The sequence below is a fragment of the Grus americana genome, chromosome 1 (genome assembly GCF_028858705.1).
Source record: "Grus americana isolate bGruAme1 chromosome 1, bGruAme1.mat, whole genome shotgun sequence".
Taxonomy (NCBI): domain Eukaryota; kingdom Metazoa; phylum Chordata; class Aves; order Gruiformes; family Gruidae; genus Grus; species Grus americana.
Window position 1 is genome coordinate 216,297,225 of NC_072852.1, and position 23,384 is coordinate 216,320,608.

General features: G+C 44.7%; 1 protein-coding gene across 1 annotated transcript in view; it reads left to right on the forward strand.

Moving 5' to 3' along the window:
- The first annotated feature begins 459 nt into the window (after positions 1-459).
- GUCY2F (guanylate cyclase 2F, retinal) overlaps positions 460-23,384 on the forward strand; it is a 49,520-nt gene continuing 26,595 nt past the window's right edge. The window contains exons 1-10 of the mRNA XM_054826559.1: positions 460-1,198; positions 5,626-5,927; positions 7,359-7,713; positions 12,496-12,580; positions 15,826-15,922; positions 16,849-16,983; positions 17,838-17,918; positions 18,914-19,090; positions 20,024-20,180; positions 21,547-21,696. Coding sequence (XP_054682534.1) covers positions 460-1,198; positions 5,626-5,927; positions 7,359-7,713; positions 12,496-12,580; positions 15,826-15,922; positions 16,849-16,983; positions 17,838-17,918; positions 18,914-19,090; positions 20,024-20,180; positions 21,547-21,696 — 2,278 coding nt within the window. The remainder of the gene's footprint in view (positions 1,199-5,625; positions 5,928-7,358; positions 7,714-12,495; positions 12,581-15,825; positions 15,923-16,848; positions 16,984-17,837; positions 17,919-18,913; positions 19,091-20,023; positions 20,181-21,546; positions 21,697-23,384) is intronic.

Genomic DNA, 23,384 nt, shown 5'->3' on the forward strand with positions numbered 1-23,384 from the left:
TGCGTTTCACCTTTTTATTTTCTTATATGCCTGTTGGTGTGATTTGGGAATTATCCTTCCAAAGAAGTAAAAACATAGTGTATCCATAAGTTGTGTTTACTGCTGCAAACAAAACGGACTCACTCTTCACTGCCTGGTTTCAGAAAATATTGCAAAGCATTTTAAAATGTTTATATTAGCGTGCATTTAAGGACTATGGTAAGTTTGACACTGTTTGGATGATCGTGTGGTGCAGTGCCTTGTGTGGTGCCTGTCCATGTGTCTGTGCAGGGTTTTGGCACCTCATAGAATTGCACCCTGAGAACTGTTGTGTAATTTGGGCTGACTCATCTGTATCTACACACACTGAACAAATACGTATACAGGAAGGCAAATGTAATCTACTTTTCTTCCAGCAGCTGATAATGCACTGCCTGGCTCCCTGAAGAACTCGGCGCAGATCAACCCACCTGTAAAACAATGTCATTTCTCCTACTGTGTCCTAACAGCTTGTGCTGGGTGCTGTCAAGGCACATTAGATTGCATCAGTTCAACACTGGAAATTCATTCAAGACATTTTTCCAGGCTGTCTGGTGGCTGCTGTTGGGAATAATCCTACTTTGCTCTCCAGCACATTGTACTGTTTTTAAAATTGGACTGCTCGGACCCTGGAACTGTGACCCCTTCTTTTCCAAAGCCTTTCCCCATGTGGCTGCCAAGTTAGCAGTGGGACGAATAAGCAAAGATTCTTCACTAAATCTTGGACACAGGCTGGATTATGTGGTCCTGCAAGAAGAATGTGAGACATCGAGAGCTCTGGTTAGATTCATTGACTTTGGAAAGCTTTCCTCAGCTTTCATAGGCCCTCTGAACCCTGGTTTCTGTGAGGTGGCTACACTTTTAGGGGAAAACTGGAATAAAGCCATCTTCTCATGGATGTGCATCAATTATAAACTGGATTCCACCATCTACCACTCTACATTTGCAAGGACCCTGCCCTCTCCAACGCAAGTTTTGTTTACAGTAATGAAATATTTTAACTGGGCTCATGTTGGCATCATTGCTTCCAATGAGGATATTTGGATTGACACAGCTAACAAGTTAGCGAGTGCACTCAGGAACCAGGGGCTTCCTGTAGGCATTGTTACTTCCATGCGTAAAGGAGAAAAAGGCATTGAAGACACCTGGAATGAAATTAAAGAAGTTGACGGCATTAGAAGTAAGTGCTTTGAGTCTCATTCCTTTTTTTCTTTTTTTTTTTTTTTTATTTCTCCAGGGTAGGACTGCATTGTTATCCAATGGACATAGCTTAGAGAATGAAAATTTGAAGTCATTTAAGCGAAGCAGAGTTTTATCTCTGACCGTAATGGAGCCAGGGCTTCATGTAAAAGAATGCTGGGCATTTTGTATGGGACAGAGATAGGGCAAAATAATCTTCTACAACATGAAAGATTGGGTCCAGCTTCTCTGAAAAAATAATGTTTAGTAGACAGGGGTCTGTGATTGACCCTATCAAGTGTAAAGAGGGACTTATGGAAAAGTTTTATATTTATGGTGTTTTGGATTATGGATTATTAAAAATCTCATGCTCTGATGCTGTGTCCTTGCTACCTGTGTTCAGTGAAAGTATCAGAAGTGAAATTCAGTATTATACACCACATATTAAAGCAGTGCAAGGGCCCTTGTTGATGTATAGCACGTAGTAAAGAATGATCTTTTTTCTCTTGAGAAAATATGGGGGAAAAGCAAAAAAGAAAAGTTTTCTGGCTCAGAGCCTTGTTAGGAAGTCTGTGATGGAGCTCTGATCCAGGATGTAAACCTCTGCAGACAGCACTGTGCATCCAGATGAGGATGCATTTTAGCTAAGACTGACTTTTATGCCAAAGACTAAAAAGGGTAACAAGGTGCTAACTCTTTAGGAAGGACAAGCAGGTGAGACAAGGAGAGGGTGTTGTACTCTATTTCTATGACTAGCTGGAGTGCATGGAGCTCCACCTGGGGATGAATGAGGACCCAACTGAGAGCTTATGGGTCAGGATTAAAGGGAGGGCAGGGACAGGGGACATTCCAGGAAGACTGAGTGGATGAGGTCCTCTATAGACAGATAGGAGCAGAGCAGCCTCATGTTCACAAGCCCTGGGCCTCCTGGGGGATGTCAACCACCCCGCTATCTGTTGGAGGGACAACACAGCAGGGCATAAGTAATCCAGGAGGTTCCTGGATTGCATCGATGATAACTTCCTTCTGCAAATGATAGAGGAGCCAACGAGGAGAGGTGCCATGCTGGACCTTGTTCTCACCAACAAGGAGGGGCTGGTGGGGAATGTGAAGCTCAAGGGCAGCCTTGGCTGAAGTGACCATGAAATTGTGGAGATCAGGATTCTCAGGGCAGCAAGGAGGGCGCACAGCAAGCTCACTACCCTGGGCTTCAGGAGAGCAGACTTTGGCCTCTTCAGGGACCTGCTTGGTAGACTACCATGGGACAAAGCCCTGGAGGGAAGAGGGGCCCAAGACAGCTAGTTAGTATTCAGGGATCACCTTCTCCAAGCTCAGGAGTGATGCATCCCAACAAAGAGGAAGTCAGGCAAAACACCAGGAGGCCTGTATGGACAAACAAGGAGCTCCTGGGCAAACTCAAACACAAAAAGGAAGCCTACAGAGGGTGGAAGCAAGGGCAGGTGGCCTGGGAGGAATACAGAGAAAGTGTCTGAGTAGCCAGAGATCAGGTTAGGAAAGCTAAAACCTTGACAGAATTGAATCTGGCCAGGGACATCAAGAAAAGCAACAAGAAAAGCTTCTATAGGTATGTCAGTGATAAAAGGAAGATGAGGGAAAATGTGGGCCCTCTCTGGAAGGAAACAGGAGACCTGGTTACCTGAGATATGGAGAAGGCTGAGGTACTCAATGACTTTTTTGCCTCAGTCTTCCCCAGCATGGGCTCTAGCCACACTACCCAAGTGGCAGAAGGCAAAGGCAGGGACTGGGAGAATGAAGAACCACCCACTGAAGGAGAAGATCAGATTCAAGAGTATCTAAAGAACCTGAAGGTGCACAAGTCCATGGGACCTGATGAGATGCATTCAAGGGTCTTGAGGGAACTGGCGGATGAAGTTACTAAGCCACTCTCCATCATATCTGAGAAGCCATGGCAGTCTGTTGAAGTTCCCACTGACTGGAAAAGGGGAAACATAACCCCCATTTTTAAACAGGGTAAAAAGAAAGACCCAGGGAGCTACAGGCCGGTCAGTCTCACCTCTGTGCCTGGCAAGACCATGGAGCAGATCCTCCTGGAAACTGTGCTCAGGCACATGGAGATAAGGAAGTGATTGATGACAGCCAACGTGGCTTCACTAAGGGCAAATCATGCCTGACAAATTTGGTGGCCTTCTATGATGGGGTGACAGCATTGGTGGCTAAAGGAAGTGCAACAGATGTCATCTACCTGGACTTGTGCAAAGCATTTGACACTGTCCCGCACGACATCCTTGTCTCTAAACTGGAGAGACATGGATTTGATGGATGGACCACTCAGTGGATAAGGCATTGGCTGCATGGTCGCACTCAAAGAGTTGTGGTCAACAGCTCTACGTCCAAGTGGAGACCAGTAATGAATGGCGTTCCTCAGGGGTCGGTACTGGGACCAGCGCTTTTTAACACCTTTGTCAGTGACATGGACAGTAGGATCGAGTGCATCCTCAGCAAGTTTGCCGATGACACCAAGCTGTGTGATGCGGTCGACATGCTGGAAGGAAGGGATGCTGTCCAGAGGGACCTGGACAGGCTGGAGAGGTGGGCCCATGTGAACCACATGAAGTTCAACAAGGCCAAGTGCAAGGTCCTGCACATGGGTGAGGGCAATCCCAAGCACAGCTCCAGGCTGGGCGATGAATGAATTGAGAGCAGCCCTGAGGAGAAGGACTTGGGGGTGTTGGGGGACAAGAAGCTCAACATGAGCCAGCAATGTGCACTTGCAGCCCAGAAAGCCAGCTGTGTCCTGGGCTGCATCACCAGCAGCGTGACCAGCAGGTTGAGGGAGGGGATTCTGCCCCTCTACTCCGCTCTCGTGAGACCCCCCCTACAGTACTGCGTCCAGCTCTGGGGTCCCCAGCACAAGAAGGACATGGAGCTGTTGGAGCGAGTCCAGAGGAGGCCACGGAGATGATGCGAGGGCTGGAGCACCTCTGCTATGGAGACAGGCTGAGAGAGTTGGGCTTGTTCAGCCTGGAGAAGAGAAGGCTGCGGGGAGACCTTAGAGCCCCTTCCAGTCCCCAAAGGGGCTCCAGGAAAGCTGGAGAGGGACTGGTGACAAGGGCAGGGAGGGACAGGCCAAGGGGGAATGGCCTGAAGCTGCAGGAGGGGAGATGGAGATGAGATGTGAGGCAGAAATTCTTCCCTGTGAGGGTGCTGAGGCCCTGGCACAGGTTGCCCCGAGAAGCTGTGGCTGCCCCTGGCTCCCTGGCAGTGTTGAAGGCCAGGTTGGATGGGGCTTTGGGCAAGCTGGGCTAGTGGAGGGTGTCCCTGCCCATGGCAGGGGGTTGGAACTAGATGGGCTTTGAAGTCCCTTCCAACCCAAACCATTCTGTGATTTTATGATTCTATGAACTTGGAGTTTTATCAGTGCTCAAATCTATACTTGAAACCAAATCCACTTTGGGTGGGTTCATCTCATCACCATCACAGTGCTCCATGTGAATTAGAGATGATGGGCTCCTTTTCCAACTAATGGAGAAAACCAGTCCCTCTTCAAACATGATCAGCTTAAGCTCTCTGCTATAGTACGGGATGTATCACTGCCTAGTAGTACCCATTTCTTTCCTGTAATTCAGCAACCTGAAAATGCTCTTGTTCACTTCGGCTTCTACTTTGCCAAGGATACTTTTTCTCCTAAGGAGAGACTACAGCTACTGTAGAGATCCTGCTCCCTTCTGGTTTAGTAGCAGGCAGGTCTCCTTTGTAACTTTCCTTCCCATTATTGCCCTACTTTGCTCCTCTCACTTGCTGAATTTTGAAATGTTGTCTTGGATGAAAGATCAGGAGTGCTTCCTTTCATGAAGGACCAGTGAGCACCATGGACAGCCTGTTAAACAGATGCACTTGTATTTCAGATCTCCTCACCAGATGTGGGGACATTGGCACCATGGCATTTGGTAGGCAAAGACACAGGCTATGGGACAGCCAGGCATAGACCAGATATTGAAACATAACAGAGTGCCCAACCTAAAATCTGTATATATGGTGACAGGGTGAACAGGTGGAGCTTGGGCACTGCTAACGACCGTGTGGTGTCTGTCAGCTCAGGGCACACAAAGGGAAAGCGTACATCTCTCAGCCGATGGCAGCACAGGACCTGACTTCCCATCGTGTTAGCCTGTGCCTCACTTCTGTCAAAATTTCTCTCCGCTCCTCCTTCTGTATGGCTCCAGGAATGGGTAACACTTACAGCCTCCTTTGCTAGATGTTGCAGACCTCCAGAAGTTGAACAAAATGAGTGCAGCTCCCAACTTCCTCAGAACATCACACTGGTGGAGGACTATTAGAGTCTGACCTGATACAGCAGTGCAGACAGCTCTTTTATTGGGGGGGAGGGAGCTATTTTGTGTTGAAAACCCCATATGGACTAACAACACTGCAATCCTTGTGTTTCAGTTATACTCCTGTGCATGCATTCTGTGCTCATTGGAGGGGAGGAACAGGCCACCTTACTCACAAAAGCTCTGGAAATGGGACTAGCAGATGGAAGATACGTCTTCGTTCCTTACGACACTTTACTGTACAGTCTTCCTTACCAAAACAACTCATTCAATGTCTTTGATAACAACAGCAAGCTCCAGGAAGCATATGATGCCGTGCTGACTATCACACTGGAATCTGGAGAAAGGACTTTCTATGATGCATTCAGGGAAGCTAAAGAAAGTGGTGAAATAACCGGTGATTTGGAAGCCACTCAGGTAAATATTCTTTCTCTCGGGCTTTTCTTGGACCTGGTAATGGGAGACATGTCACAAGCAATAGTTATAGAGAAAGTACAGATGAAAGACAACCCAGAATGTGTGCTTTTATTTTGAGAAAAACATGGTAAAAAGATATTTTTCCTGAATGTCTGGCAATCTAACTCAGTTAGTTCAACTGCAGGACCATGCTGGGAATTTGAGAGAAAGAGGTAATGTCTGAGGTGCTTAGGTTTGGTTTGCTACATGTTAATGCAGTAGGTCCAAGCTGAAGAGGTGTGTCCTAAGGTGGATAAAGTCCATGGAGCTTTTAAGGCACCAGAATAAGATGTCCGCATGCCTGACAATCTGGGGGAGAATGCAACAGACAAACAAAATACTGGATGCTTCTAGAGGGAAATGCTTATGATGATCATTGCTGCCTTATTCTTTTCAGTACTATAATCAAAGTTATTTTTTGTCAGCACAATTATCTAAATGTCACCAGTAGCCTATAAAAAAAGAAGTCACTTGTGACCTTGCAAACATTGCAAGAAGAATTGGGGAATCTGCCATACTGGTGAAGAGATGCAGGATTCAGCTGAGCTAATTTTCAAATCTCACTATGATCTTTCAAAAATTATAAATACTTTTAAGGCATGGATGTCTACTTTAGGAGGAGATTAATCATGCCCTGAAATCATCCTTTTCTTTCCCATCAGTATAATGAGAGCCCAGGTTAACTATAATGAGTGTAGGGTTCTTCATTGTAAGCATTTCTCATTTTATCACGAGTGTATGGCTATAATCTCTCTTCACCTACCGATTGTCAATGACCATGTGATTGCAAAAGCCACCATGAGTGTTTTTAGGGGAGGGTAAAGTTATAGGTTCCTAAGTCAAGTCTGGCACAGAAGGGAGCAATGCAAGGAGAAAAGGCTCTGGTACCCCAGGGAACAAGTTTGCTGTGGCTCTGCTTTGTGGTTTTTACATCTTAGGAATAAACAATGTTCTGACAGAGAGGACCCATCCTTTGGGCATGATATTTTTCCTACCTGGGTAGGGAGGTGAGACTCTGGCTTTGATCTGCTATTTGTGGAAGATGTTTTAGCACAGTGCTTTGAGGCAGGCTGTGATAAAATGCCAGCTGAGCATCAGGCTCAGAGTCTTGGCTCTTCCCATGATAAAGCAATTTTACATGGTTTTAAAAATATTTTGAAATTGTATTTTGGGAAGCAACCACAAGAAAAGACAGATATTCAAAGTCACACATATATTGGGTCGATCCAGAGCTACCTTCAACCTAAGATTCTTCAAACCCATTACTCTGTGAGCCTCTGGTGTCTGAGTTCTTGAGTTTACAGCTTAGTCAGTGGGACATCTTTTGCCACAGATCTCAAGCCAGAGGTTGGCAGCAGTATATCCTGACCTTAATTTCTCCTGTATTTTTAGGTTTCTCCACTTTTTGGAACAATTTATGATGCCATTTACTTCATGGCAATGGCTATAGACAGTGCTCGGAGGAAAGGAGTCAGAATCTCAGGAGCTAACATAGCTGAGCACACAAAAAACTTCAGTTTCCCTGGATTTAGTTACTGGGTAGAGACAGACAACTGTGGGAAGGGACTGAGCAACTACGTGATACTGGACACAGATGGTCGTGGGAATCAGCTCTTCCCAACCCACTTGGTTGACATGTCTTCAAGCTCTGTGAAGTCCCTAGGCCAGGCCTTCCACTTTCCCGGTGGAGCTCCACCCAAGCCAGACTCCAGCTGTTGGTTTGATCCAGATGTTCTCTGCACTGGAGGTAAGAAAGACAAAAAAACCAAGGTCAAATGGCATTTTATCCATGCTTCTTGTTTTATCATCTTTTCTCTTAGTCAAGGGGAGAGCACCCCAAAGAGGAAACCCTTAGCTCAAGCAATTCATAAAAATATGACCAGTTATCATGCTGTTTGTAATGGGAGTCCTATACAGAGATCCCACTATTGATCCACAAGACTCTTTTATTGCTTGTTAGGTCAATAAGGTTGTTGCTGCTGTTGTGTGCTGGAAAGAGTTTTCCAGGTCTAACAGTCAACATCTGCCTATTTTGATAGCAATCAATATATGCCAGAGGCTCCAGCCAGCATCATGTCCCTGTCCTTCTGGGGGACAGGACACTAAGTGGATTTGCATTGAAGACAGAGCTGCACAACCGCAGATGCTCTCACCATCTCTCCTGATAACCCCAGCTTCTTTACCCAGCTAGCTATGTGGCTTTAAGGATCATCAGAGCTCGCCTCATCAAGAAAAGATGATAATTACTCAAAATAATTTAAGTTACTGTAGACAGCCGAAGTGGTAATTGAAGACACAGGGGCAGAGATATCTGTGCTGCTTCCTAGGCTTGTGAGACTGGGCACTGGTTTTACTTATTGTTTTTAATTTGAGGCAACTGTGGTGCAGTTTTAAAGTCCACAGGGAAGCCAAAATCTCAGGGTAGGGTACTTAGCCTCCACTTGACATATTTACTTATAATAGTAAGCATTTACTCCTACTGCTCCAGGATGTGACTTAAACAGACAAAATTAACCACATCTACAGAATATTTTATTCAACAGCTGAGAAAAACATTCTCCTCGGCTCAACCATAGCTGGTTTAAATCAGTGACGCTCTATGGAAATTGGAGATATACTGATCTTACAGCAGCTGGCAAGCTACAGAAGAGACAAATATAATGCTACCATATATCTAATTTTTCACTGCCACTAGGAAAAGCATAGCAATTTAGCATCCCATTGCAGTCTATGGAAAAATCCCACTAATTTTTAGAGAGATCAGATTTTATGTTCACACCTTTACAAAAGCATAAAGCTCTAGGCATTTGTCAAGGAAGCAGTAATTTATTATTATTATTAATATTTCAGAGACTGAATTTTATGACTGGAATTAAATCCAGGCCTCAGTCTGGCTTTTGTATGGAGTTAGGGTTGGAGGGGGGTTGGATGTGAAGCTGTCAGGCTCCTGAGGTTCCTGACCCCAGGTCCACCAGGAGCAGGGCTGAGCAGGTGCTTCCCGTACACGTGCACACACACACACACACACACACAGAGTGCAGGCACAACCAGCTATTGACAGACTAGCATACACAGGAGACCCATGTGTTTACAGGCACCACTACCCACAACCAACATTGCCAAAACATGAGACAACACAAACGGACTGATCCTGTTCTTATGCTCCACTTAATCAGCCTCCAAGCTTGCTAGCAGATCTCATAACCCCAGCTCCTGCACACACACAAATGCATCCTCTGGTAGGCGGTCCAAACCTGTAATTCCCCCATAGCCATCTCTCAAACCCTCTGCAGGAGCTTGTCTCCAGACTTGTTGTCTCTCATGGGTTCTTATGGCTCCAGGACTTCTTATCTTAGCTGTTGGTTAGGTTGATGTGAAGTCTACATCACACGCAGGCAGAGAGCAGTCACCCAAGAAAAAAAAGTTAGGAATAGGGGTTAAGAAGAAGGTAGGACAGATTGTGATGATAGGTGGAGGGTTTGGCTGGAAAAATGCACAACCTGCTTATGTGTGACCAGCACCTCCATCCCCTCCAGTATCCCATGCTTGAGCCTCCCCAACTCACCCCCATCCCTCCCTTTCCCCAGTTTTTCCCTTCCTTTACACATCCCATAAGAAATTTCATATACTTCTCTTGTCCCCTTAAAGCATCCCCTAATGAATTTAACGCAATCCCACAAGTCCCCTCAATTATGCCGTAAGTTTGCTTTTTCCCATGATCCCATGATAACCTTGCTTTCATTTCTGATTAGTTATAAAGTTCTGGTTGAGCTTCCTCAAGGCTTTGCATCATTCCTGCAATGGCCCATCCATCAGTGACATGAGTGCTTTGGTCTTTGCTACTGCTTTCACTATCTCCTGTTCCTTAGGGTTTGTTTATCTGGGTGTTTATTTTTCAGTTCTCTTGTCCTTTTACTGTCTCTTGTTCACCCTGGTGAATTTTGTGCTCCAACCAGCTCTTGCTCTCAGCTTATCAGGTGCTGCTTCAGTGAATGAAATTGGATTTGTATGTTTTCCAGCTGTGGAAGAGTCCTCATGTCATGATGGGTGACAATGTCCATACTTTGAGCAAAGGGCATGATCAGAGAGAGACCCTTTGCTATTCTTTGATTTTCTGCACTGCCTTTCAAGTACCACTTGCCTTAGAGTCCTCTAAAGTATGGTCAAGCACTTGTGGGTTATAAAATGCAATGGTAATAAGTAAAAGAATTTTTCTGAGGCTTTTTCTCAAAGGAGATTTGTTCAGACAGCAGAATCTCTGGGGGCTACCCGAGGAAGCTCAGGAGACAGCACCAGTAAAAAAACCCCTCGATTGAATACAGAAGAGAGCATTAACAAACTCCACATTACTCCTACCACATTGTGGTCTGGGTTACGAATTCTGTCTGAAAATATTAGAAGGCCATGCAGAAATGTGAGATCGGATTTTCATACCCCTACACTTCATTACTGGTTTGTCCAGGAGGCATTTTCTCCTTTGTCCAGCAAGAAACCAACCCATGCCCCTGGGCTATTTAAAGCTCATTCTCTCTTCAGTAACAAGTTTCCCAGCAAGTGACCACAGGTCCAGAGCACAAGGTCTCCTTCAAGTCTGCCTCTAAGCTGATCCGATCCTTCCTTTTCCATGGATCTAGCATTGTGCAAGACCTTTATGGGATGTGTTCTGGCTCCACACTCACTTCAGTTCTTCTGGAAGGAGATGTGTCTTTGGCAGCTTCTTTGCCTCCTAGGGATGAACATCGGGTTGCTGTCACCTGCTATTATGGGGACCGCAAAACTCTGACTTTGTTAATGCATGAAGAACAAACCCTGGCCTCCAGGCCAGATTGGTGTGGTCTTGCTCATTCCTGTATTCAAGGTGAGCACCTCCTGGAAAATGCTGGCTCTTTGGTGGAGTGAGACCTTGGTCTACATCTGCGCTGTCTGTGGGGTGGAGAAATGGGTGTGAAGTATCCACTCTACTGTACTCAGATTTCTTCTCAGATAGAGGTATACAGGGCTAGTTCCAGACTGGAGCATGAAAGCAGAGTGACTTCTTGTACAGATTCATGGTATCATAGAATCACAGAATGGTTTGGGTTTGAAGGGACCTTTAAAGATAGAATCATAGAATCGTTTAAGTTGGAAAAGAGCTTTAAGATCATCAAGTACAACCGTTAACCCAGCACCGCCAAGACCACCACTAAACCATGTCCCTAAGCACCACATCTATGTGCCTTTTAAATACTTCCAGGGATGACCACTCAACCACTTCCCTGGGCAGCCTGTTCCAGTGACTGACAACCCTTTTGGTGAAGAAATTTTTCCTAATACTGAATCTAAACCTCCCCTGGCACAACCTGAGGCTGTTTCCTCTTGTCCTATCACTTGTTACTTGGGAGAAGAATGATAGAATCCCAGACTGGTTTGGGTTGGAAGGGACCTCAAAGCCCATCTAGTTCCAACCCCCTGCCATGGGCAGGGACACCCTCCACTAGCCCAGCTTGCCCAAAGCCCCATCCAACCTGGCCTTCAACACTGCCAGGGAGCCAGGGGCAGCCACAGCTTCTTGGGGCAACCTGTGTTAGTATATGTGTGAGGAAAATCAGGGATCAGGGCCCTGGGTTGAAGTAGAAGGTAAGTCCAAACCCAGCAGAAAACTTTCAGCTAAAATGCTCTGTCTTTTCCTGAAAAAGACACCAATTTTTAAAAATGCCTGCAGTTTTCACTGGGAAGCTCTAGGTTTCAGTGCTTGCAAAAAGGCCTGTGATTTAAGTGCAAGCGTGACATAGAGTTATGAACCTTTTATCAACCCAAATTCCTTCATGCTTGTTTGTGTTTAAGGATCTCTGAATACAGACAGAATAAAATAGAAATAAACACAAGACAGAAGAGACAGAGACAGCAAACACTTCCCACTGGAATTTAGCTCATCCACTCACGTCAGCTTTCCTTAGCTCTCTAGCAAAGACACTCGGGAGCAAAGCGTCTGTCTCCAGTACTTTGTGACGATGGCCCCATTGAGGAAAACATCAACCTTCTCCTCCTTCTCTTCTGCTCTTTTCAGCATTAGAAATCTGTAGCAGGGAATGAAAAATCCCAGATGGGCTGGTGACTCACACTGGCCGTCAGTTTGGTACCACATGATAAAAGTTTTTTTCAGTGTTCCTGTTCCTGGAGAGAAGGGGGTCAAATGTTCAAAAGTTACGAACTTTGCAGAAGCTGCCTCTAAAACTTAATTCTTCCCTGAGAGTCCGGTCTTTATTTACTTGAAGAAAAAACATTTTTCCACTGATCCAAGGCTCTAGATTTGGTATAGAAAAAAAAGTGCATAGAAATAAATAATTAAAGTAGTGGCAGTCTCATGTAAATAAAGTCAGTAAGTATTTGTATATTCACAAATTAACATCGCATAAAAATTGTCTTCTAGCATTCTCCTGGCTGAATATTTGACTTTGTAGTCTAATGGTCTGATACTGATATTTTCAATATTGTTGCCTAAATCAAAGGGATTTTCTAACTCACTGATTCTTTTCCCCTCTTTGCACAGGGATTGAGCCTATAGTCATGATTTTGGGAGTAATGCTGATATTTGCCCTGGTGCTTTGTGCTGTGGGCCTGGCTTCCCTCATCAGGTGAGGATTGCGGTACGCATTTGATTTGGTGCCACTTTTAGCTTCTGTGGGACACTTGCACTTTAACTGGCAGTTTGGACCATGTGAACACATAGCAGGTTTCATTGTGGCCTTTGATCTCCATCCACATATCTCTCCTGCTCTCCATCCACATATCTCTCCACTTTATTAAGTGATAGTGGCTTGAGCACTGTGCTAATTGGTTCTGCAGTCTCAGGAGAAGCCATCTTACCCTTAAACCAGTCCAGGTGTGGAAGAACATTGCAGTCTGTTGCTGGAAGGATTAGCTGGGTGATGGCTCTGAAGCATTAGGAAGGTGACTGTCACTTTGGAAGTGCAAAGTGTGCCGTACCAACCAATGACCAGAATCTGCTTTGAGAACACCAGGGTGGAGACTGAGTGGGCTGCCACATGAAATGTCTTTGTTTTCTTATTCAAGATCATTCTTTCCTGGATTTCTGTCCCTAATATAATCATGCTTCCTATGAAGCACCTAGGCTGACCCTCTTTACTTTCTCCGTGTACTAAAGAGAGAGAGAATATCTCTGGAGAGGGTTTGGAGCAATTAATGAGGATAACTCTTTATTACCAAGCTGATTCACTCCCTGTTTTGAACTGAAGTCCAGCTCCCTGGTGTTGCATATATGTTGGTCTGGGAGTGGGATCTTTGGAGCAAATGAGGTAGTCTGCTGGGGAAGGGACAGTGTCCAACAATTGCATAGGTCACACTTGTGTCCTGACTCTATATCCAAGGTGGACATGAGCCAGCATGGACTGATTCATCCAGGAGCTATGGGTTGTTCTTTGGCAAGGACACTATGGGCATAACCCAAGGTAATCTGCTCCAAAACGGCTTCTGGAGTAATCTGTCTCTCATTATTGATGTCTACATGGTGCATGACTGAAATTAGACTGAAATTAGAAGGCATAGTTCCTCAGCAGCAATGACTTCAGCAGAGCAGGATTCCTGGATTGTCCCATCCAGCTTTGCCTCTCAAATCATCCCAAAACACGTTTTCTCTCCAGTCCTGAATCATCCCTCCAAACCCAGATGATATAAGGCCACCCAGCAAGCAATATCCCAAACAGTTCCCTCGCTTATAACACACAGCTGTTTCTGATACCTCATAATTGCAGGCACTGAGGAGGTTGCCTCCATCCACCCGCACTTTGAAGCCCTGCTCTATTGCTTGGCCACCAGCCTCTACAATTACGTAAATAAAAGACAATCTTTCTGCCTACTCTACTTGTAAGCTGTTCCACAAGTACCAGACTGTGCTTGGGAAGGCTCAGTCAGGAGTAAAGATGTATGACCATCTGCAAGGAACGAAAAAAAAGTCTAGCATGACTCAGACAATGATTTATGTTAGGGAAGGGCATGTCTGGAACTAAATTTAAACCACAGCATGGTCTGAGTTCAAACGTGGGAGCTCTGGTCTTAGCTCTGCCAGGGAGCTGCTGCATGACCTTAAATGAGTCACTCCGCTCTCTGTGCTTTGCTTTTGGCGGAGGGGTTCTTTCCTCCATGCTTGGGGGAGAGGATGTGATTGACTAAACAAGGTTTTCAGGAGGACAGGTGAAAAGTACGTAAGTGATGAGATTTTTGCATGAAGCTGAGTTGGGTGGCTTGGGACAAGTGGTTAGAGAAAGATTATAAAAAAACATGTCAGGTGATGCCTGTGATCATACAACCAAGGCTCACTGTGAACTCCAAAAAGGTTTTCATGCTCTTCTAAAATGCCTGGAGTTCTACATGCAATGGAATCATGGTGATCTATGGATATTTTGCGAAGTGGATTCCTTCTACAGTACCATTAGTAAAAAGCAACCTATGGCCCACCTTATCAGGAAAAGGCTTATGTGTGTGCAGATCAGACACCTGCTGTAAAGTAAGCAAAGTTCATTGAACAAAAAATGTGACATTGGAGGCAATAGAGGAGCTTTCCTTTCCCTTCTTTCTTCCTACTTGATGAGGTTTTTACTGTACCATACATACTGTGTGCTGTGTGCTTGACATCCATTGAAACGGTGGGTTCAAAACGATGGTGTGTGACTTCTGCCTCTTCCCTGAGTCCCTAAAATGGCAAAGTAGTGGGTATTAGTGTCAGATGAATCCCAGCTAAAAACTGACAATGAAACTCTGGAATGTTTCTTATTGATTTGCATGAAGTGGACATAAGCCTGTTTGAACTATCCCATGACCACTTAGTCCTTGACAGGGCACCATTTCTTCTTGTGGTCTCTCCTGCCTTGCATATTTAAGAGAAGCTGGGCAAATAGCAGGATGCAGTCAAGGAACAGATAGCATCTTTGCTGGTCTGGCAACTATACTGAATTTTCTTTCTTGCCCGTAGCAATTCTGCAAATCTGGTAGCCCACCAAGGAGTGCAGAGAGTCATCCCTTGGAAAATGGGCAGCAGCATCCTGTGGAGATGCCAGAAGCACATTTGTCCTGTGTTACACAGTGCGTGATAGACATCCCATCTGGCTCAGGTCCTGGAAGAAGTAGATCTGAATCAGCACAGTCTTCTTCTTGATCTAATTACTCCTGACCAAGAGGAACAGCACTGGCTCAGCAATACTGCTTCCGAGACCTCCACGCTGCATTGCACTACACCACGCACGCCAAACTGCTCATTCCCTGTAGCTTTTCCCTCTGTACGAGCTTGCAGTCATTACAAGGGGGTATCTTGCTGTGTGCTTCATATGGCACCATGCTACAATACAGAGATTCAGACAGCACATTTTGATGGTTACTTGTGTCCAGGCAGCTTTTATAAATTACCTGTGGTTCAGTTTCAGCCCTGAGAAAGACTAGTGTGCCTGAGAGCTGTTGGCTCACCAGCCAGATTGGCTAGTCTAATAAAACCTATTATTCTCTCCTAATGGAGAATGATTTGGGATATGAAAAATAAACCCATGCATAACAAAGTACGCATTACATACACATCCAATTCATATTTGCAACCAGATTGACTCAAGATGTCTGTTTGTGATGAGACCTTTTGAGATGATAGCTTTTGTTGTCTGTGAATTGGATAGCCTTTGCTGTTTGACCCAGGGGATTTTAGTCCAAGAGAGGACACCGTGCTTTGTGTACTGCTTTCACCCGTGTCCATCCCTACTGCCACACCACACGCTGCACTTTCCTTATACTGCAGGGAAGCCAGATGTGGGGGACTCAGAGGTGGTGTGAACTGGTTACCTACCTAAAAATGATAACTGTGGCTCTCCAAATCTCCCAGGCATCGTATCTTGAACAGCCAGCTATTCAGGGGACCTAACAAGATAATACTGACCTTGGATGACCTCGTCTTCATCAACCCAGAGCTACATAAAAAGGTAAGTCCTCCCACTCATGAAGGTAATGTGGTAGGACAAAGACAGGTTTGCTGTGTGGTATTTTCATACCCATGAAGCTCTGGGAAGGTCATTCACTTCTCCATGCCTCATTTTCCCCTGCATATCAGAAAATTTCACATATGCGGAGTGTTTTTGAGTCTCAGATTAGACTCACATGCAGTGTCAGAGCTGTTATGATGATGTAAAATAGTACCGTTGGCTGTGTTTATTCTAACAGCCAGGGCTTATTCTTTGCTCTTGAGGTTGGATGGCGTAGCATAGTTCATGTCCATATAACTAAACTATCTTATCTTCTAAAATAAAGTGTCTTCATCTGAACTTCTTATCAGGAATTTTTCCTGGCCTGTGTCAGCTCCTGCCCAGAGCTGGGCATGTCCTGGGGGAGTGTCGGTGAGGCTTTGGGCAACCTGGTCTAATGGAGGGTGTCCCTGCCCATGGCAGGGGGTTGGAACTAGATGATCTTTGAGGTCCCTTCAAACCCAAACCATTCTATGATTCTATGATTCTATGTTATTTGGCACAGGCCAGAGCCATACCCAGGACCATGCCAACGATATGGACTGCTGTGGATCAATCCCTTTGCCTAGGTCACTGGCACAGATACAGACTTCTTGTCTATGCCAGAGGAAACACTTCCCTGTGCCCTGCTCAGAGACATACCTGCCTCCTCTGGTGTGTCCCCTGAGCCATGGCATTTCCACCATCTAAAGTGCTGCTGTAGTGTTTCAAGGTACTAGAGTCAATCTTATGAGCCTTTTAGAGGTATTCAGAGAGGTGACATGGAAAGTTTGGGGGATTTGGGAGGTTGCTAGCATGGGTGAAATGCATGGCTCAAGGCAGAGCTGAAGTGGAAGTGTTCATCCAGAGGTGTTAATTGTCTTGCACCTGCTTTCCTTGCCTTCCAGAGGCTGACCTTGGACAGTCTGACTGATGCAAACAGCGTAGCAGCTGATGGCAGAAGCCTGAAATCTGTAACACGCTCCTTTTCCTTGAAAAGCACAGCTGCCACCCACGAAACCTCCAACGTGGCTTTGTATGAGGTAGGTAGGAACCTCATGCAGCCTTCTCCCACTGCTTCAGTTCACTGAGCTGCTCAAGCAGATAAAGTCTTGGGCTGCAGTACTGTAGGTCCCAGGATGTGAATACTGCTGACAGACCCTGAGGGTGAAAATAAGTCACTCCCAAGCATCGACTTACCAGTGATTAAGGTGACTCTACCCCAACCCTCACTCTGACACTTGGAGTCACGTTGGGTGGTGGTATTTGACATCCCTATGGAGTGTTGCCATGTCTGGTCCCTGTTAGCGATGGCCCCACCTAAAGGCACTGTGAAGAACCTTTCTTACAAGACAGGGCTGTTAGGTGGTAACATCTCTAACAAGGACCTTTCCTACAAGACAGGATCCAAATACACAGCATAAAGGCTACGAAATTGCCCTTTGTGCCAATAGGACTGTATGGAGTGTAAGCAGAGACAATGGCCAAGAAAACTCACCCCATCCAGCAGTTCTTTCCTAAAAACACAGCTTTTCGAAAAGATGGCATGGCAATTTTTCCTGAAAAGGAGCAAAATAAACTAGATCATTAATGGCAGAAAAAAAATACTGGACAGGGTTACTTTCCTTTTTAATCAATTTATCATTGTTTATCAGATACTAATACGCCTTCTAGGTATGAAGTTCTGATCCAAGTGAAGGTCCTGCCTCGCCCCATTTTTTGAGGGTTTCCTGTGAATATTCTTATTCGGGTGCAATATAGAAAGAATCTACTGCCAAGAACATTGAAAATCCCCAGCCACTTTCAAAGTCAAGGGTCTGGAATTCAGACCTAGGTCCTGATGTTAGCTGTTGCTCAGAGACTTGCTCTATCATTCACCCACCTGTATTGTGGACAGGGAGACTGGGTGTGGCTGAAAAAATTCGAGACGGGAGCAGTTCACAAGCTGCGGCAAAGCTCCACCAGCATCTTGAGGAAGGTAGGAACAGGGGATGACCGGGCATATGGAGGGAAGGTTGCTTGGGGGACATTTGTGAATGCAGGGTCTTTTTATTCTCCTTCTCTGCTGTTTATCCATTGAATCATGCATCATGGCTGCCAACCAGTCTTGCACAGTTGCATCTGACAAACTTAGCAGTAACCCATGTGTCAGAGTCAGCAGCCTGCAAAACCCCACCCTGGACCTGACACTTCAAAGCCGGTGCAATGCTGAACGTACAATGAGTCCTCTAAGTGGCCTTGTCTACAAAGGCAGAGTGCTTTGGAGGAAATCATCCCCGCCTGTCTCAGGGCAGGATGATGCACTGGAAGCTATTTTCATGTGATATTTGTTGACAGTAGTGTGGCACAGACACGGTTGTGCGTTTCTCTGGGATTTGCTTTCTGTCTCCAGCTAAGATGACTGTTATAAGTTTACTTTTAGTCTTCAATTTTATTATTATTACTAAATGACAAGCAAACGCATTTATTTTCCCAAATCAAGGCCATTAGTTGTTGGCAGCTACTGCTAACATAGGAGTGGCATTTTTGTGCATATAAATATAATAAATTTACCAGGGCATGTCTCCAAAGGCACCCTCGAGGGTTGACTTTGGATCCTCCAGGCATGGTATTACTTTCCAGATCAGACCAGAGCTGGAGCAAGACTCCACATGCTGAACTCAATTTACCCCAGCGAAGCCATTTTGTCCTAGTGAAAGATCCAATCCAGCTTGTCTAAAGAAAAACAAATTTCTGTTCAGATTTCTTTTGCTATCTTGTTTTCTTTGTCTTAACGGATAGACTAAGAAAAACAAAGCTTAGGAGAGTGTAGGATAGCTGAAAGTAAGCAGCAAAGAGGTTGTTTTCTTCCCCATCCTTGTGTGAAAGACTCTTTGGGAGTACAGGAATGGTAAGGACACCTAATGATATAAAGAAGCTGCTGAACAGATGTCTGGCTGACTTGGCCTCTTGTGATTCACTGTCTTGTTTCAGATGAAAGATCTGCGTCACGAAAATGTGAATCTGTTCCTGGGCTTTTTCTCTGACTGTGGCATCTTTGCCATAGTGACAGAGTACTGCTCCCGAGGAAGCCTGGAGGACTTGCTGAGAAACGAAGATATGAAACTGGATTGGATGTTCAAGTCCTCACTCGTGATGGATCTAATTAAAGTAAATCCATTGGTCGTGCTGAGGCGTGACCTGCATGTGACTTTTATATTGACATAGCTATTTTGTCCAGGACTTTCGGATTTTTATAGTAATGCAGGGAAAACCAATGTGAATGTAATCATACTGGTACACAGGGTCTTTAATGGAGACCTCTTATTCCTGTTTTGTTACCGTCTGAGAAGCACTATTCGGGGTAATAGGACTACATCCTCACAGCAGGATGAGAGGTTAAAACTACACATCAGGCTGGAACTGATCACCTAGAACAATTAATTTGGTGACAACATACTTTCCAAAGGTCCTTTCTTGTCATAAATCAGAAATGCATCTGGCATAGAACCAAACCATAGGCATAGAACCAAACCGTAGACATCCCCTGTCACAGGATGGCTACACTTTTGGTCACTTTACAAGAGTGTTCACGTACTTCCAATCATGTTCCATGTGTTTTCATCCCCTAATGGTGAACTACCAATCTGGGGCAGATGGTCTACAGAGGGTAGGCTGCCAGAATCATTCTTACAGCCCGTGATCCACCTTCTGACTCTCCTTGAAGGAGCTGGGTAAAGGCATCCGGCTCTTAATGGCTTCTCTTGGCATAACCATTGGGTACCACTTGTGTCCACCTTCTCAATCGTGTCTAAAAGTACAACTTCTGAGTGCAATGAGTCCTAGGGCTACAGAGGGAGGCATCTGACTGCTCCTAAAGCTGCCAGTCCTTTCCAGTATTACTTTCAGGTGGAGATAGCTCAATTCCTGTTCCTAATCTATTTCTGAACTTTTCCCACAGTTTCTTGGCCTGATCAGCACTGCATTTGACATAGAGTCAATGCCGTATTTGATGTCATCCAAGGTGACAATTTGGCTTCGTGTCACTGAATGCTGACAGGATAATTCTTAAGGAACAGCCTCAATCTCTTCTGTGTTTCATAGGGAATTAGGTATTTGCATCACCGAGATTTTGCCCATGGACGTCTCAAGTCTCGTAACTGTGTTGTGGATGGCCGGTTTGTGCTGAAGATCACTGACTATGGTTATAACGAGCTCTTAGAAGCACAGAAATGCCCATATATTCAGCCACCCCCAGAAGGTAGGTGCCATAAGGGAATATTTTTGGGAAATATTTGTCCGTTGACTTAACAGTTGCTTGTCCTAACACAATTCTGGGCCAGTAGCCACCTAAAGATTTTTGTGCTCAATCTCACGACATCCAGTTGCCTGTATACAATGCATTGTTACAGGAAAGGATGAGCAAAGTATTTTCAGACTTCCTGAAAGTGAAGTGAATAGCAGCGTGTCATGGTAATGGAAAAAGTTTTTATTGTAAGCAGTGACAGACTTTAGGCAATCATAGTTGGAGAAGGATTTAAGTGCCCCTGAAATCTGATCAATCCTGAATTTCTGTGACAGGTGGAATTCACTTCACACCCTTGGTCCCAACCCTAAATTTGAAGTCTTAGGTTAACCCAAATGCAAAGAGCCTTGTTTTGTAAAACTAAGCCATTTGAAACACAAGATGATACAGGTCTCTGAAATATTTTAACATGCCAGTCCCCAAAGGCTGCCACATGACATTCCCACCACTTAGGGACAGCGTCTCATGGGACAAGTTGTGGAGACTCTGATGGGATTTCTTTCACTTGGCCACTGTCTTGAGGTTCCTCTGGTATCCCAGTTTATTTCTGAAATCTGGTTTCAAGTGCTATGTAGTGTTTTGATCCCTCTGTCACAGGATTTGGTTCCTACACGTTTCCAGCGTCTCAGGGCAGTTTCAAGAAGACCTTCTCGTTTTATATATATATATATATATATATATATATATATATAGTAGTAGCTGAAATGTTCCTTATTCCCATTACCCAGAATGCACAGTTACCAGGGTAACAATATCCCAGTTTGAAGAAAATTCATTTCTTGATGAGGCTGGGTGTGTTTTACAACTGTGTCTTTCATCATTTGAACTATTCGATTATGAAGATGGATCATACTTCAGACTGCCACAAACTGCTTTTATGGAAACTACTTTCATCTAAGAACGATGGAAAATATTTTATTAACTGTTGCTTTGTAAAAGAGCAACAACAGTAACAAGAAATCCAGACTTCAGCACGAACATTTTATCTGAGTGATATTTTCAAACAAAATAAAGTGTTAATGCTTTTGGCAATGGTAAGAAGACTTCTTACGTAGATCTTCAAAACTGGTGTTTTAGCATGCAAATTGTTGGTATAGCAATTCTTTTTTTAAAAGGTGGAGTGAAATTTGGAAAATTCAATTTTTTTGTGAGGATTGAAGTTTAATATTTCTAACACATCACAACAGATAGAAGACATGATCCAGTAAATAATGAAGTATGTTCCAACCTTTCCTCAAATAACTGAAGTGTTCGTTTAAGCACTTAATTTGACATAGTCTGAGTGCAAGTGTAAGAAACATGATGCTCTTGAATTTTTTAGAATTGCTCTGGACAGCTCCTGAGTTACTGAGGGACCCAGACATGTGCAGAAAAGGCACATTCAAAGGGGATATTTACAGCTTTGCAATCATCCTCCAAGAAGTGGTTGTTCGGGGTCCACCATACTGCATGTCAGAATTCTCAGCTGAAGGTAGGCGAATATTTCAGTACATTTTTAAGGCTTTACACACAGCGCTCATAAAAGGTCTGGCCAAACCCCTTGGGTAAAACATTAGTGTGAAAATAATGTCCCAATTTCACGACCTTTCTTAGTGACCAAAGGCTGTTTTCAACAAAACTTCCATAACAAACATCAAAATATGTAGTTCTGATGTCAGCCTTGGTATGTGACTCATCACTATCAATGGGATTGGAGCTCTGGGTTCCCCTCAAAATGCTTCAGAGCTGGCCAGCAGTCAGGCCACTGCAGCACCTCCAGTTCCCTGTCCAAACATTGACTTTTCTTCATAGTGTGGGGTGAAATCCGATGGCAGAATTTCCCATAGCTTGAAAACTCCTTTGCTTCTCACTCTTTGGCCCTTTTCTATATGTCATGGGGCTTGAGGTTTTTGAACTGGACTCCTTGCTAATGTCCTATTTTGTCCCTCTGCCCATCTGTTTTTCCCTAATTGCTTCGCTGTTTAAAGAGGTTCTATCTTCAGCAGAGATCAAAGTGATACATCATGACCCCGCTGACATATATAAGGTGGCTTGTATCAGAAATAGCAAATAGGTGAACTCTTTAGGAACTGCTCATGATGCAACTCTCATTAGTTCAAACTGTGTTGTCCATGCATAGGCAGAGCAAACACATTGCAGCCTGGGAAAGGTCACAAGCACTTGAACAAGGAGAAGGTGAGAACAATAAAAAAAAATATTTCAGTGAAAGCCTATTCTCAACATATATTAAGCTGGACCGTCACCAAGTGGGGTATGGCCATTCAGCATCTCCCCGTTCAGTGCCTGGAAACATGGGAACCTGGCCGATCATAACCTGCTGCAACAATGCAATGACAATAATGATTATGGTGTAATGTGCTCTGTAACTCAGACCTGGACCTATGATGTAGCCTATGATGTAATTAGCAGGTGTCCCCCCACCTAGTCCCCATGGGGAACCTCCAGCAAATGTTGCACGTAGTACACTCCAGTTTCCTGACCTGATAAAATGATGAATTTCTACTCATTGCATCCTAATCCTCAAGGAGGTTTCACTCGTGGTGTGAACTTTAAAACCATCTGGGGAAGGCATTTCCCCTTGGCTGCCCCTGGAAATATTTGGGCCAGGTGCTTTGCTTAGTTCATTTGGCGGAGACGGGTGGGATGAGCCAAAGAGCTTTAAACTGTCAACTCTGAAAAGCTTTGGGTACTCACAGTAACAGCTGTGGAAATGTGGGGCTTCTGCCAGAAAGAGGGTGAGTTTCACTCCGGATGACTCCATTGCACTACGCAAGATGAAACCTTCAAAGACAATCACTTTGTGTTTTGTTTTGTTTTGAAGTGGGAAGATATATTTCTATCTTACAAAAAAACCCCATTTCCTCCAGGACATTCATACTAAGAAATACCTAAACTGAAGTTGGGGTTGGGTTCAGACATCCATCTGTACTTCAGCTGTCAATGAAACCTGCAGCTCCACTCCTTTGCTGTAGGGCTGTTTTATCTAAAACCCGTAGATTCAATGACTGACTTCTCAGGGTCTGAAAGCCCAAGCCCAGTTCCTTATTAGTCTTATTTCACCTCTGGGTAGGGAGTCATTTCCCAGACTTTGTTTTGAACCCAGACTCTCCCCTTTAAAGTACTTTCCATTGTCTCTGTTCCCATCAACCTCCTACGTAC